Here is a 16,372-nt window from a genome sequence, read left to right as displayed (position 1 = left end):
ACGGTAGAATTAAGGGGCATTGCATTAGCGCTTAATTTGTACTTGATTGCGGCCTCTTTCGTTGTGACTATGAGCTGAATTGAATAAAGGCGAAGTGACGAACACTGACAAGTTTGCTTTTATTCTCATCGGAAATGTGAGGAGGATAAACTTTGTTTCATCTACCAAGGCAGCAGTTCGTATGTGAAAAATTTACTGAAGCGAGGAATCTTGTGGCCGTCGCAGATTTTTTTTGCTTGAGCAAAATGGCAACGCAGTACAGATAGAAAACGGCAAGCGTTTGCGGCGCCACCTGCCGCCATTTATTCTCTGGGCTGAGTTTACGCGGAGTGCTGATATTTCTCAACCAGGAATGGTTTTCCCGGCATCGACTGTGGGAATGTCGGGAAGACAGCAACACGCACTTGAGTTGGGCCTAAAACATTACTACGACTGCAGAAATACAAATTTTTGCAAATTATATGCTGTAAGGAAGCGTTGTCTTGCATTCAGTATGTCCTGTAATAAATTATTGTAAGTGTGCAATCGAATAAATGAGCAGAAAAGCCGACAAGCACTGAATTTTCATATGGCGATATGGCTTACTCTTCATGCCGCCAAACATAGCCAGCCGAAAAAAAAAATTTCCTTGAAGAGACACTCTTTTTAAAGCAAGTATTCTTGCAAAAAAATATTTAATTCCTTAAATACTACACGTTAGCTTTTTTCCGCATTGCGAAAAATAGAAACGTTTCATTGGTGTAGTCTGCCTGCTATTGCGGTACGCGCCCTATTTCCGTGCAGAGGATATGTTTGTGCCGCGAGAATCTTACCCGATCCCCAGCGTTTCTATCAGAAACTAGTTGGCGCGCACTAAGTGCCGGCTCTTGGCATCTCCTGGCGCTGCGTTTACATATTTTGCCAAGAAAAATGTTAGGATTCGCAAGCCTCTCCTGCCACAAGTAAGTGACGGCCGTGTTAATGCTGAGAAATGGTAACATGAGGGTTTTTGCATGAATTCATCAAGTGGAAGTCGTTCCTGCATGCAATGCGCGGCCACCGCCAGTCTTCGAAAGGGAATCCTCAGCGAGTACGGTTAACATAATTTGCGCTTGTCGAAGTACTTAATTTTGCGCTTTTAAACTGTCTCCGAGACTCCTACGAGAAATGTGCAGAGAGGTATTAGCATCGGACTGTTGCGTTTTCAGTTCGCAAAAAAAAATCTTGTTCCCTTCCTTCACATTTAAAATGCACAGGTAGCACAGGTTGCCGCTGAGCAAAACCCAGCTTGCTTGCAGGAAGCTTGGGAGTCTCTCCTTAGAAGCTCGAAACTCAGACCAACTCGAAGCCGTCCGCCTGGCGACAGAGGCCTCGGAGAATCAAGCGGTTCGCCACACAGGCCTCTCGGCGCGAAGCACTCTACTCCCTCCCGGGTCTGCGCACCTGAGCTGGGAAGGTAGGGGTGCCTCCTATATCGGTGGACAATAGTTTTTCTCTTTCTGATAAATTGCTCCCAATGAGGAGGCAGACTGAATTTAGGCCTAGCAGGTACAACAGACTGTGCTCAGATGATTTTTCAAGCGCCTTCGGATGCCTCGGATCTCAAATGAACTGCGTGCGTAGCTGCAGTACGCAACCACAAAGCGCACAAAACATCAGCAAAACCTACAATGATGAAAACGAAACTGTACAACCAAAAAATACCATCTGTAGCACATTCATCATGCCAATAGATGTCATTCCGACCTGCTGTCTTCCCTGCATGCCTCGGGCGTCCAAAGTGAATGAAGTGAAAAGCCGCCAGCTTTCCATCCAGTGTACTTACTAGTAAGACTCTGTGGCCACCATAGAAGGAGGAAAAAACGAACTGGTTATCCACGCGATACGACTTTGATAACCTTGGCTTTAAGGCGAAAAATGAGCCACAAAATATTTTCAGATTTTAACATCAGATGGTCGTGGCTCGTGACGCCGTCGAGGGAGAATGCATTTTTAGAGCTCCAGCTCCAGCTCCAGCGCCTTCGTCCGAAGCTAAGTGCTTTCGGTATTTGTTTTTGTACATGCTGTAGGAGCGGTAATTTTAAGCCGTTTTAGGGGTAGGAAGGCTAGCGGGGGTGTTTAGGAATTTTGGCGGGATTCTACGTTACGCAGTCGGCCGGATGATGGGTCGCTAAGCTAGGAAAGCCAGGGTGGACGGGGAGCTAGTGCAGTGCGAGCGTTGGTGTTTGGACGCGACAGATTTCGGGTGCTTAGCCGAGGCAGAGGAGGCTAGATTCGCGTGCAGGCTATGCAAGCGTTTCGAGGAGGCCGTTAGGACGTTGGAAGGGGAATGGGCAGTTAGAATTAAGGAACTCGAAGGAGACCTGAAGGTGGGGCAAGAGGAAAGGCTTAATCTAGAAACTCAAACCAGGTTTTGGTTTATGGGGGTTTAACGTCCCAAAGCGACTCAGGCTATGAGAGACGCCGTAGTGAAGGGCTCCGGAAATTTCGACCACCTGGCGTTCTTTAACGTGCACTGACATAGTACAGCACACGGGCCTCTATAATTTCAGGAACTCGGGTCGCGGAGTCGCTTAAGAGAGAGGAGGCTAAGGCCGACCTGTTAGAGCGAATTGTGGGCGAGCTGAAAGAAGAGTGGGAAAAGCGGGCCCAGTTAGAAGAGCAGGTGGAAGCGCTCAAGTCGCGGCCGGTGAGTCGCCCCGATTATGGGCAGTGTCAGGTGGTGAACGAGGACAGCATGGTACACCTAAAGACTGTTGTCCCATGCAGTAGCAGTAACAAGGAGGCTCGTCGACCCTACAGCGCGGCAGCGCAGCAGACTGAGTGGGGAAGACTGAAAGGTAACAACGGGTGACACGTGACAGTAGCGTACGGCGACAGGAGAGCCAGCTAGTGCGACCCGGAGGGCAATAGTAGCAGACAGGAAGCGAAAGGTTAGAGCGCAGAACGGTTCTGCATGGTATAGTGGGTGACTCGAAAGTAGCGAGGGTTGAGAAAGGCGATTTAGCGATAGTTAAGGCGAACAGGCGGGTGCAGGTGGAACCCTGTCAAGAAAGTGCATGGTATGTGCAGTGGCCAAAGCCCAGGAGGTGGTAGGGGACAAAATGGATAACGAACACTATCGTTATCCGTGCTAGTCGCGGCGATTTGCTGAAGGGGAGGAGCCAGAACCTCGAGAGACAGAAGTGGGGATGCGTAGGCTTAGAGAGGCCTCTGAGAGAGTGCATGTAACCATATGCACAATCCCAGAGATCCAGAGACACTCTAGCGGGATGGAAAGGAGGGTCGTTAAGGCTAACCGTGCAGTTAGGTTAATGAGTCGACAACTTGGATACGGGATAGCAAACGCTCGATTCGCCGTGAAAGTGAAGACACATTTGGAACGGAATACAGTGCATCGAAGAGACTGCATATATTGCATCATCCTCAGAGTAACTTTCATATGCACAGCAATGCGAACATTAATTCAAGAAACCCGTTTAGATATAAAGCGGCTCTTCTATACTCTTCTTCCATACATACTCTGGCAAGCAGTGCAAAACGTCAGTAGGTTACTATTGTGTAAAGCGGTATCCCCCCCCCCCTCCCGCGGGCTTCAATTTTCTAAGCTGCCTTTTCGTTAGCGAGTTTCTCGTGAACACTCCAACAGGCGTCGCGAGAATGTGTGTATACTCTCTACATGCAACGTAAACATGAACGACAGTGATGTACTCTCGATAAGCAGAGGAAAAGTGTCAGTGAAGCAAGTCATGTGAAATATCCTGTGCAATCGGCTCTCTGCGGTCCAGTTGTGAAAGGCGCTATCGTATGTTGATATTATTGCGCGGGGACCAATCGACATCACTCGCGAGCCTGCATGCCGGCGTGCTTGCGGCCCAGGCTGGCGAATATCTGGTCCATCGTGGTGTCGCTGACGTAGAAGAGGTGAAACTTGTGCCGGCGCTTCATGGCGATCAGCCGGTCGAACACCTCGCAGAAGCCACCGGGCGGCGGCTCGGGGATGTGGAACTCGAGGAGGCCCTCGTAACAGCGCACAAGCTCGCACGTCGGGAAGTTGTCCATCATGTCGATGGCGATGACCCGCTGGTGGTCCAGGTCGTACTTGCGGTCGGGAAAGGTGTACACGGTGATGGTGATGCCGCGGCAGTACTTCTCGCGGAGCTCCTTGACCGAGCCGATGCACTCGATACGACCCGCGACCAGGATGGCGATGCGGTCGCACACGCCCTCGAAGTGGTGAAGGTGCTCGCAGGCAAGCACCACGCTGCTCGTGGGACGCAGCAGTTCCAGGACCCGACGCACGACGGCGCGCGACGGCGCGTCCAACTCGGGAAGGTCGAGCAGGTAGAGCTTGGGGAGCGCCATCAGGGCTAGTGCCAGAGAAAGCTGGGTCTTGGCGCCCACGCCGTAGGAGGAGACGGGCGCGTCCGGCTCGTCCAGCTCAACCAGTCGCAGCAGGCAGGCCGTGGTCCGGGGCACGTCCTGGATGCCTCGAAGCACGGCGAACACGCAGATGGTCTCGCGGCCCGTGAGCGGCTCCAGTAGTCCCGATCCGTAGGGGACGTAGCCGACCCCCTGCATCCACTGGCGGTATTGGCGGGTGAGGGACAGGCCGTTACGCAAGTACGCGTCGCCGGACGTCGGGAAGAGCTCGCCGCCAAGCATGCCGAGCAGCGAGGACTTGCCGGTGCCCAGGACGCCAACGAGACCAAAGCACTCGCCGCGGCGCACGGCGAAGCTGACGCCATCGACGGCGACGCGCGGCTGCACGTTGCCGTACGCCTTGCTCAGGCCGCGCACGACCAACGCCTGCTGGCCGAAGTTGCGCTGCTGGCAGATGTCGTCGACCAGCTTAGCCTCGTTGCGCACGTCGGCGTCGATTTCGGACTCGAACTGCGGGTACCAGTAGCCCGAGGTGGTGTCGCTTTTCTGGGAGCGGGACCACAGACGCTGCAGCAAGGTGGAATCTAGGAAGCTGGCCGCGGCGAAGCAGAAGCAGGCCTCCAGGAACAGCGCCGACACCTCGAAGAAGCCCGAGTACAGGCCCATGCTGAGGGGCTGCTCCATGCTGCCATGCTCGCGCATCGGATCTGCGGCTCGACAGAAGCTTCGATTAGTGCGCACCGAATCGCTTCTGTTCAGAGCGTGACTAAGCGGTTTTCACATTGTCAGGTGCTCGAGGGTGAGCGCCGGGAGCTTGCAGCACACAGTAGTGGAATGTTTGTGACAGCAGTAAAATTCATGTCACAAGTATGGAGGAGGGAGTGCGAATGAAGTAATCGCTTTGTGATCAATGAAAGTGTGCCATCTGTTATCGACGTGGTTCGGGTCTGTGATATAGGAGTGAGTGCATTTATAACAAGATGGGTTAGCGGCGGGAATACGGCACCTCGATGAGGCGGCATTGACCACCTAGTCGCCCCAAGAGCAAGGTGGCAGAGCTGTTGCAAAAGCTTCTCTGCGTCAAAGACGGAAAACGCACAAATCGGATCCAAATGAATAACAAAGCGGCAGGTGCACCTCAAAGGAGATACTCCACCCAGTGGCGTCGCCACATTTTCAATTAATCAATGGTGAGTCCCCTGTCACGCTAGCATAACACGGGATTAACCTGGAGTAACTTGAGAGTAACCACTGCAGCTTTCTCCATGTGTGCGTGCGTACGAGAGGGAAAAGTGTGCCTTCGTCTAGTAGGGCTGTTATTAGACGTTTTTAACATACCGGAGACGTATTAGCGGAGAGCGTATACCGGTTTACTGGACCCCTCCTGCGCAAGCGCTGTCAGGCGGGGTCACTGCGCGTGCGCAGGAGGGGTCCGGTAAACCGGTACACGTCCGCACTAGTACGTCTCCGGTATGCTGAAAACGTCTATTTCCGCTACCTCGATTGTGTCTGTGCCTTTCCGAAAATCTCACTGTTTTTTTTTTCCGGCAATAAAAGGTAACCTTGCAATAAAACGCTTCTCAGAAGCGAAACAAAATCGTCACCTCGTCCAGTATGCTTCTTTGCTCAGATATACACGGTGCAATCTGTTTCATAAAAATCGCACAGCATCCCGCACAAAAGTAACCGCCAAATCATGCAAAACGCCGGAGCGGCTCTGCAAACAACCCGGAGCCTATCCGATGCTGTCCGGTTCAAGAGGCAAGGCTAGCAAGCTACGCGCACAAAACAGCAAGCCCGGGGAATTGCGGTAAACCAAGAGCTGGTGTTTTATTTCCCTTGTTAGTGTTTGCTGTGCACTGACCTCACTTCCTGCAAGTACCGTCACTTCCGGCAAGTGCATCAACAGTTTCTTATCCTATATCGATTTGCCAAAACAACGCAATTAGGTGTCCGCGTGAATTTTGTCTATCGTCACTTCGCATTTTCTAAATGTTAGCGTATACGTACAGGGCCCCACGTGCTGCGGGCAGCATGACTCCAGGCTCTGCATGAACTGCAGGAAGTTGTCCTGGCAGTAACGCTTCAGCAGGAGGCCGCCTTCCTCGCAGATCAGGCTTTCCTTGCGAAGCAGGATCAGCTTGGTCTGCGAGACAATCACGACGGCAGGCCGTCAGGGCGCCAGAAGGCGAACGCAGCTGCAAACGCACACAGTCGCCCGAAAGCGATCGACCTACAAAAAACTAACGTCGTACAAAAACCACAGTGCCAAGGTCTTTCGATAATTTGGTCACGAAACCTGCGCGCAACGATGTAGGGCAGCTTTGTACCCTGCCCATAATGACTGCGCCATTGGACGGTCTCGGTTGGAGGGGAACACGGCGACATCAGCATTATTTCATGCACAGAGACAACCTCAGCGGTCACCGACTTCTTGTCTTGTGAAGAATATGCAATAGCACTGGGAAAACACAGTCCTCGTGTCTACATAGCACTTTTTCTGCTTCAAAATTAAGTGCCTATACGGTACTGCCTATGCGGTACGGCAGGCCGTCAGGGCGCCAGAAGGCGAACGCATCTGCAAACGCACACAGTCACCCGAAAGCGATCGACCTACAAAAGACTAACGTCGTACCAAAACCACACTGCCAAGGTCTTTCGATAATTTGGTCACGAAACCTGTGCGCAACGATGTAGGGCATTTTTGAACGCTGCCCATAGTGACTGCGCCATTGGACGGTCTCGGTTGGAGGGGAACACGGCGACATCAGCATTATTTCATGCGCACTCACAACCTCAGCGGTCACCGACTTCTTGTCTTGTGAATATGCAATAGCACTGGGAAAACACAGTCCTCGTGTCTACATAGCACTTTAAGTGCCTATACGGTACTGCCTAGTTGTATTGTACTCTGTGTGTAATGTTATTACACTAAGGTCATTTTTATTACATTTTAAACTGAGTAATCTCCGTTACGGGGCAAGGATTATTTTCTGCTGGATTCTAACCAATTTCGACACCTATCGCAGTGGCCGGTTCTACCTCGGCATGAAACTTCCATAATCAAGTGCCACGACCAGTACAACCATCGGGGCATCCTTCAACAAGTTCCCCGTAGCTTTTTTATTTCTAATGGCAATAGCTCATTTGTGTTTTATAACTTTATCCGGGCTATAAATATGAAAATGAAAACACTCTATCCAGGAATTAAGCCCAGCTTCTTGCTAGCGCCGCTAAGCATTGTGGCCCATGGCACGTTTTCATGCAAAAAATTGCACTTTTTGGCACAGCTATAGCCATAAAGCTAATGGACTGTGTTTTTCGATAGGAATTAGTTTCGGCGTGCGGTCCTCCCTCACTCGTGAAAGGAAGCCACGACTCGATGCCTCGCATTAACTTTGTGCCAAAACAATTTAAAGTTTTAAAAAATGGCATATATGGAAACGACAAGTATGTAAAGCGCTTTTGAGTGCAAGTAACAAAAACATGATTTTTGAAAAACCTTCAGCTCTACTCACCTTTCACCAGAGCGTTCAAACAATGAGAACTGGGTTTTCCGATGTTTAATGCTGTGTTTGTCGAAACAGGAAAACTAATGAAAACTAACTGATTAAAAAGCAGTGGCATCGATCAAGGCGGAAAAGATCAGTGTTCAGGTGATTGCAACTTGTGTGCTGTATACAGTATGAAAAAGGCAGGCAATGGATTATCAAGAAACTAACCAATGGTATTCCGCTGATAGTCAAGCCGTTGTAAAGGGTTCGTTCTGAACTAGTACTTCATGTTACACAGGCATGAATGTGCAACACTTTATATACCAACCTTCTGCTCTGCCCCAGATAATACAACATAACGGACACTGTAAAACAACTCGGATAGGGTTCGCGTTCTTAGTTTTGCTTTCAAAAGGCAGTTTTACGCTCGGCTACTGATCCGGAGTTCCCGGGTTCGAACCCGACCGCGGCGGCTGCGTTTCGATGGAGGCGAAACGCTAAGGCGCCTGTGTACTGTGCGATGTCAGTGCACGTTAAAGATCGCCCAGGTGGTCGAAATTGTTCTGGAGCCCTCCACTACGGCACCTCTTTCTTCCTTTCTTCTTTCACTCCCTTCTTTATCCCTTCCACGGTTCAGGTGTCCAACGATATATGAGACAGATACTGCGCCATTTCCTTTCCCCAAAAAACCAATTATTATTATTATTATTAGGCATCCACTGGGACCGACACTGTGTTCCTTTCCCCCAAAACAAATTATTATTATTATTATTATTATTATTATTATTATTATTATTATTATTATTATTATTATTATTATTATTACGGATCCATAGGGACCGACATTGTGTAGTACCTGCCCCTGTGTTTGATTACGGATGTCACCTGCGAACAAAGAACTGCCATCTATGACCACAAGATACATTGCAGAGTGGATGGTCCTAGTTAATTTCAACCTCCAGGAGTTCGTCAACGGGCATAAAGGTCTCATACTGCTTTAAGAGGTGCTTGAATTTGCCCTTGCATCATCTACTCCCGCGGCACTAACTACGTATCGATAAGACGGAGCTCACCAGTCCCCGGGTGACGATGTATGTGGGAAGCCAGCGGATGGGCACCGTCATCAGGATCTCGATCCACACCTGCAGGGCGGGCGGGCTCGCCGAGAACACCAGCAGGTCCGCCGCGGTGGCCACCAGGGCACCGATCACTCCTGCGTCAGTCGCAGCACCACAAAGGGCAACTTTACGCGGCTCTACACGAGTAACCTCGCCGGGTTAATGCACTAGCATTAAAAACCTAATCGGGGGACAAAAATGAGTCCTCGTTCATAAAATTCGACCACGGGCTACAGGGAAGCGACACCACCAGACGGTCATTCCCATTGGCTGGACAGAAGTGACGTCCCCATAACGGATGATCCGTGATAATGCGACGTCACTTCCAGTAAAGGAACGAACAGCTTGTAATGCTATTGCAGTGCCAGCACATAATGCAGTTAGGTATCCCTATGAATTTTCCGTCTTCGTGAGGACACGCGACGGCACATGTTAGTGGTAGGCATTGGGTGCTACCACTGCATCCTATCGGATCATCTGCAGGGCTTTTGAGGCGAGTGCAGCAAACTCATTTTTCATGACCTCAAAATTTCGGGAATACGGCCTGACTACCAGTGAATAGTTCGCGCGCACTAAATTTCGCAAAGCAGAAATGGCAGGCCCCCTAGTGGTCCCCTCTTTCACAACAGGCAGTTTAACGCTGGCACGCTGCGCTTACACAACATGCATTGGAGCAAGGACAATCTACAGCGGACATAACCCTGGACATGAGGCCTAACGTGAGGTCCACTCGCACTGCATGTCTCCCTCTAGCGCGATTAAGTGTATTTGAAGGGCCGCAAGATTCTGTGCAGAGCTAATCTTTTACGCCCGGCATCGTAAAATAAATGTATTCGTTTAAGCGACGGTTTCCCCCTGGCAGCGTTAATTAGTATCAGGTACGTACTGAACATAAAAACAACATGCTCTCTACAATTTGCTCGTTGCCAAAGCCCAAGTAAATAGTTTATCCCCATTATTTTTGCGGGAATAATATTTCGCCGAGACGTACCAGATTCGCGAAGAATGCAGAAATGCAAAGGTTTGTCACGATTAACTTTTCGGAACACCATAATGCACCGATTGAAATCCGGCTCTCCAAATAGCGCAAAAGTCTGAGTATAGCCGCTCTTTACGTCATTTTCGGCATTCAGATGAACTGCTCTGTGCAGTTCGAAACGTCGCTACAAACATTATGCAGTGTCTGCCCCCTGTGGTTGATTACTGACATCAGGGGCGAAATAAAACTCGATATATGTACGTCACCCTTGAACACGTATTCCTCAGAAAGCCAAGAAAATTCAGTAGATTGACCTCAGCCCATTCACAACGTTGTAGCAGAAACGCGACACTGAAGCTATAGACCGCCAGCAGTCTTTGTGTTCATTGGCGTTGGCGTAGACAACGCTCTAGACGCAGAACTGGCTCCCTGGGGCAGTGGACGCCTCAGTCGCGCTTCAGTCGTGCATGCATTAGCGCTGACAACGTTGTGGCAGACACGCGCCACTGAAGCAATAGGCCGCAGCGTTCACTGGGTGACCAGTGAACGCTGCGGGGACCAACCTCTTGTGATCAACCATTAATTTAACCGCCACCTGGCAGGGTGGGCGCGTTGCCTATCCAGTGTGTGCAACGTAGTGAACGTTACAGGCCAAGCCGCATCTCTGATCCGTCAAGGCAACTGTTTGGTCGAAGACCCTTTTCCCAATTATCCCACCCTAGAAGAGCCGAGCACCAGGCCGGGGAAAATCTTGTACCCATTAGAAAACTGATGGGTACCTGGCGGCACTGGGGATCGAACTCAGCACCTCCCTAATGAGAGGCGGATGCTCTACCACCAGGCCGCTTCGGCCATGAGGCCATTTCTTGCCCTGTCAAGGCACACACAGGCGCGTGATTTGAAGGCGCGTGCTATTTTCCCAAGCCATGCACCCTAGAAAGCCGAGCACCAGGCCAGGGAATGGCTTGTACCCATTACAGCATGACCGGTGGGTGACCGGTGGGAGTCGAACGCACCCCCTCCCGAAGCCGAGGCAGTTGCTCTTCCACAGCTTTCGCTCTCTAACTAGGTTCAGCTGTGGTTGAACTGCAGCTAATTTTCACACTGAACGACCCTGTACAATGTGTTCCTGTTTCCCATGTGCAAAGAATGTTCATTAAGACTGCTGGACGAATATACTTACCTCCGAAAATGTACGCAGTGGCCATGGTGTAAAACGCCTTGGCCGCGTTGTCGAACCAAAAGGAGGCCACGTAGGCCAGGCTCGCGGACAACAGGCCGTACATCACAAAAATCAGGTAGATGGCAACTGCAAGAGTAGCAAGTCATCGAAGAAGGCTCAAAAGGGCGAGGGCAAGCAAGGCATTAAGTGCACAGCGTATCGTATGATAAACGTAACTAAAGAGAATACAAAATATGTAGTCCCTCTCATCTCAGACAAATTAGTGTGGGCAGTTGGCCAGTCCGCACCGCATAAAGCACAACAATTCATTGCGGAAAGGCACAACTTCTAGGACGCCTGATGGAAAGTAGCCACAGTAAGGTATTGGTCATGTCCTTTTGCTGCTGACCGGCTCACAGCCTCCACCTGTTGCTTTTTATAGACTAAGGCAGCCATGTGGCCTCTATGCATGGCTCCTTTCAAGGCTTGACGAGTCACCGCCATCAGCAGCTTCTTTTCCACCTGAACACCGTGCCGTTCGCATTTCAAAGCGCAGAACTACATGTATAACGGATGAAACATGGCAAATACGACGAATTAAAGCAGAGACGCTGCGACGGCGGCTTAGTGGCCTAAGGCAACGGAAAATGAAACTGCTCTGTTTGCACCGGGGCTGATTCAAGCTTCAAATCCCTATCGGGGCTGACGTTTCTTTCTGCTGGATGCCATTCGGACGAAGAAGTTTGGAGGTCTTCGAATATGTTCGGATTCACGTTTGGTTCAGTGTTCGCCTTTAGGTTTGCCACAGTTTACGGACAACGTTCACTTGAGTTCGTGTTGCTTCCATGCTTAAAAAGGAAGCGGCAGGTGATGCCGCCACTGTACTGTACATTCCGCATCGTTAAGCCACGAAAACAATGTGAAGTTAGGTGTAAAACTGCCGGGCGCTCACGAATTCCCAGATAGATGAGAACGTCTCTGAAGGTGCCCACAAAACCACGTATGGCTTCGAGGGCACTGACCACTGTCCTTGGTGTTGCTGAGCAGTTTTCTACAAAAGCCATCGCATAGACCGACAGGTAGTCCATATAGCTTAAAAGAACGTCTTGCGGGGAAAGCTGGTAACTGTACATCTTTTTGGTTACAGGCGCGGAAACAGACAACACCAGATAGAAAGACGGGACGGAGCGCCACTCACAACTGATTTATTTGAAGGCAACACGGACAAATATATACCATCGTACACGGAAGGAATGCTATCATCTTAAAAGGTTGATAAGATAGCGAACGAGTGAAAAATTGTTCTCTGCCTTATACAAAGATATGAACGTGTCGCTGATGCACATGCTTCCTTTCTTTGCAATAAAAAAGCTTTGATTAATTATCTGGCTTTTGCGTCTTTGCTTTTTGATAGAATTCGCGCACCAGAAAAACATGGCTCACAAGAGCGTGACTGGCAGGACCTTATATGCTTAGGCATATTTGGGCCTTCTTTTTCTTGCTCTACGTTTCTTTCATTTTCCCTGATTCGCTCGTTAACGGAGCGTCCTGTTTGCTCTATATAGGAGCGGCCGCAGGAGAGGGGAATTTCGTAGAATTTCGAGCGTTACGCCGAAGTATAAACGCGCCTTAGCAGAGCCGGCGGTTAACCGCTAACCAACGTATTCGGTGGCGGCATCTATGTGAGGCACTGAAGCCCTCCGCAAACTCACTGAATAGAAAAAAAAACTGTGCCGAGGCTCGGAATCGAACCAGGGCCTTTGGCGTTTGAGGCGTAGACGCTACCACTCCGCCACGACGGCTCAAGCTTTAGCCATGAATAAAGGCGCCTCTAGTGAGTGCATAATAATAATAATAATAATAATTGGTTTTTGGGGAAAGGAAATGGCGCAGTATCTGTCTCATATCTTTGAACACCTGAACCGCGCCGTAAGGGAAGGGATAAAGGAGGGAGTGAAAGAAGAAGAGGTGCCGTAGTGGAGGGCTCCGGTATAATTTTGACCACCTGGGGATCTTTAACGTGCACTGACATCGCACTCTTCCAATACAGAAGTCTCCGCGCTTTCGCTACGTATATCCTGACCTAACAGAGCTAGGCCATCAGCAATTTTTGCAGGCGCACAAAAACACCAGCCACGTGTCCTCCGTGTTTTATGGTCATTGTCCTCGATGTCCATATGCCCGTTTTTACAAGAGCGATTTCTTGGGCCAGTAGGCACCATTAGCATAGTAGAAGAGTCGGCCACTCACAGACGTACGGCCAGCTGAGGAAGGCGCGGAAGAAGGTGACGGCCAGCGTGAAGGCCGCTGCATGGGCGGCGCCCAGGCACGCGTCGAACAGCAAGTGGCCAAGCCAATAGACGGCGCCCAGGAGGCCCGTCATGAGCTGCAGGTGCTTGGCGCCCGACATGCGCTCGTCGAGCACCGGAACCGCGAAGTGTGCCGCGTGGTAGCACAGCGCGGTGGGCACGAACACGGCGCACAGCACGCGCACAAGCACCGCGTGCACCACGTAACCCGCGCTGTCTCGCCGCGCTCGGGACAGGTCGAACTCCAGGAAGAAGCTGAGCAGCGTGTCCACCGTCTCCACGCCCTGCGGCCACGGGCCTTTGGTGAAAGCGCCGCGGCGGATCTCTCCAGGCTGCCACTAAAGCTCTTTGGGCAACTTGAAAAAGTTCACTGCTCCAGACGTTCAAACCATCAGGGCACACATGAATTTGTTCTCGCAACAAAATTCTCTGTAGTATTGCGCTGTCCCGTGTCGTAGCGACAGAACTATAGAAAAGTACTTCGAGAAAGTACTAAAGGAAAAACTACAATAGTAATGAAAAATCCGTCATCACTACGAAACGAGAAAATATTTTGTCGAAATTTGGCTCGATTCCGTCGTCTTTTTTTTCCTACTGGGCATGTAACGCTGACATGGTCTCACCCTACTTCCCGCAATCTCTCCTACCTCCTGGAGTACACAGCTTCCCGCGGACTCGGCGGATCGTCAACGGGCCCCACTACTGTCCTCCAATAAAGCTTCTTAATTCCCTCCAACTCATTACTCCAGCACATTACGACCAAAGGCCGCCGCGGTGGCTCAGTGGTTATGGCGCTCGGCCGCTGACCCGAAAGATGCGGGGTTCGATCCCGGCCGCGGCGGTCGAATTTCGATGGAGGCGAAATTCTAGAGGCCCGTGTATTGTGCGATGCCAGTGCACGTTAAAGAACTCCATGTAACTCCAGATGGTCGAAATTTCCGAAGCCCTTCACTACGGCGTCCCTCATAACCTGAGTCGCTTTGGGACGTTAAACCCCCGTAAAACATGGAGAAACACGCGCACGTCGATTCGACCGACTGTAATACGGAGTTTGAGCACGCGGTGTACAAACTATGAAGTTCCTCACGCGGAATCGCTCATACTCGGGGATACCTTTCTGTGGCTTCTTGCGCATTGGGAATATACGAGGGTGAGGCGGCGGCTTCCGTATATGTTCTGCTTGCTCGAGAACAAGCGACAGCACGGCGCCTACGAACACCTGTTGCGGAGCTGCAAAAAGTTGTCGCCTTAGACGCGGAAGCCCCAAGAGTAGCTGAGATGCCCCGCCACGCGGTCCGAAGCTACTCCTGTCATTTGCAAAGAAACTCCTTGCACATTGCCCCAGAGGTAATGCGATTTTGAAGGCAGGGGTTGTTCCGCGTTTATCAGCTTCGTCTACCTTCCTCACCGCAGCAAATAACTGGTCCGATGAATTGTGCCGCGCTTATGCTTCGTGCTCGTAGGCATAGCCGCCACCCTCCGGCCACGGGAACCCGAGGCCGGCTACCCTTGGGTTACAACATCGCTCCGACGCCGCCGCGAAAGCCTGTGACGGTCCCTTTAGACTTAAACTCTAAAATTTAAAAAGCATACCGTACACTGACCTCAATGTAGCGCTCTACGAAAATAAAACAGCAATGCCTATGAAGGACAAACAGAATTAAGTTGTAGCGGAGCACAAGAGCCGTGGGCTTCAGCAGATCAACAGTGTATGCCGGCGGCTGAGCCGGGATTATAGCAGGGATCATAGCAGAACATTTATTTGCTGCTATGATCCCGGGAAACTGTGGAAGACCGGAAGGCCCGACTTGCTGCTATACATAAGGCCACGAAGAGTGTGACGTGTCTTAACGATCGACTGAACAATAAGAACCTCGCTTTTTTGATAGAGAACGCTAATCACCATGAATTTCCATCATTACCTCCGTGACGCACCTGTCATGATAAGCAGTTCTCTTAGTCAAATGTTCTAGGGAAATCCTCTAAGGCAGAGTAGATTTCTAACAAGGGAGTAATTACTCATTGGCACTCACCCAAGCGCAACAAAACAGCTACAAAGGAAAGCTAAACAGCTTTCTCAGAAACTTCGCAGTTGAACAAAAATTCGTCCTGATCCGGGGCTCGAACCCGGGACCACCGCATCGCCGGAGCATGGGGAGTAGATTTGTAATAAGGAAGTAATTACTCATTGGCATACAGTTGAGCTTTCCTTTGTAGCCGCATGGCTGCGCTTGGGTGAATGCCAATGAGTAATTACTCCCTTATTACAAGCTGTTATCTTGTATTTTTCGTGATTATACACTTGTTTAACTTGCTCGATCCACTGCTTTCATTTTAATTTTACCTTTGTAACCAATCATGCATGGGCCCGAGAAGAGCTCGCAGTCATCATCATAATCATCATCATCAACCTGATTACGACCACTGCAGGGAAAATGCCTTTCCAATGTCTCTCTAATTCACTCTGTCTTTTGTCAGCTGCGACCACCGTATCCCCGCAAACTCCTTAATCTCATCCGGCCACCTGTAACTTCCTGCCGCCCCCTGGTACGCTTGCATTCACTTGGAATCTACTCCGTTACCCTTAAGGGCCGTCGGTTATCTTGCCTTCGCATTATTACATGCCATGCCCGAGCCCATTTCTTCCTCCTGATTTCGACTAGGACGTCATTAGCCCGCGTTTGTTCTGTCGCCCACTCTGCCCACTTCCGGTTTCTTAATGTTACACCTATTATTTTTCTTCCCATAGCTCGCTTAGCATAAGTTACAGAGCTTGCAGTATTTGTAAACAAACGTAATAGGCACCATTAGCATACCGTCTACCGAGTTACCGTTAACGTTACCGGAATACCGGGGGCCCGCCCATCTCCAATGCGCATGCGCAGATCGCCTCGGCAGCACTAGATGGCGCCACTTACCCGGCAGCTGCACGCACGCCTCCCGCACCG

General features: G+C 50.5%; 1 protein-coding gene across 1 annotated transcript in view; it reads right to left on the bottom strand.

Moving 5' to 3' along the window:
• Positions 1 to 267: 267 nt before the first annotated feature.
• LOC144111009 (phospholipid-transporting ATPase ABCA3-like) overlaps positions 268 to 16,372 on the bottom strand; it is a 103,635-nt gene continuing 87,530 nt past the window's right edge. Inside the window, exons 33-37 of the mRNA XM_077644092.1 lie at positions 13,366 to 13,708; positions 11,137 to 11,262; positions 8,930 to 9,069; positions 6,373 to 6,508; positions 268 to 5,069 (exon numbers count right to left, since the gene is read on the bottom strand). Of these exons, the coding sequence (XP_077500218.1) occupies positions 3,820 to 5,069; positions 6,373 to 6,508; positions 8,930 to 9,069; positions 11,137 to 11,262; positions 13,366 to 13,708 (1,995 nt within the window). The 3' untranslated portion in view covers positions 268 to 3,819. The remainder of the gene's footprint in view (positions 5,070 to 6,372; positions 6,509 to 8,929; positions 9,070 to 11,136; positions 11,263 to 13,365; positions 13,709 to 16,372) is intronic.

The sequence above is a fragment of the Amblyomma americanum genome, chromosome 11, assembly GCF_052857255.1.
Source record: "Amblyomma americanum isolate KBUSLIRL-KWMA chromosome 11, ASM5285725v1, whole genome shotgun sequence".
NCBI classification, from domain to species: Eukaryota; Metazoa; Arthropoda; class Arachnida; order Ixodida; family Ixodidae; genus Amblyomma; species Amblyomma americanum.
This window is presented reverse-complemented; position numbering and strand designations above follow the sequence as displayed.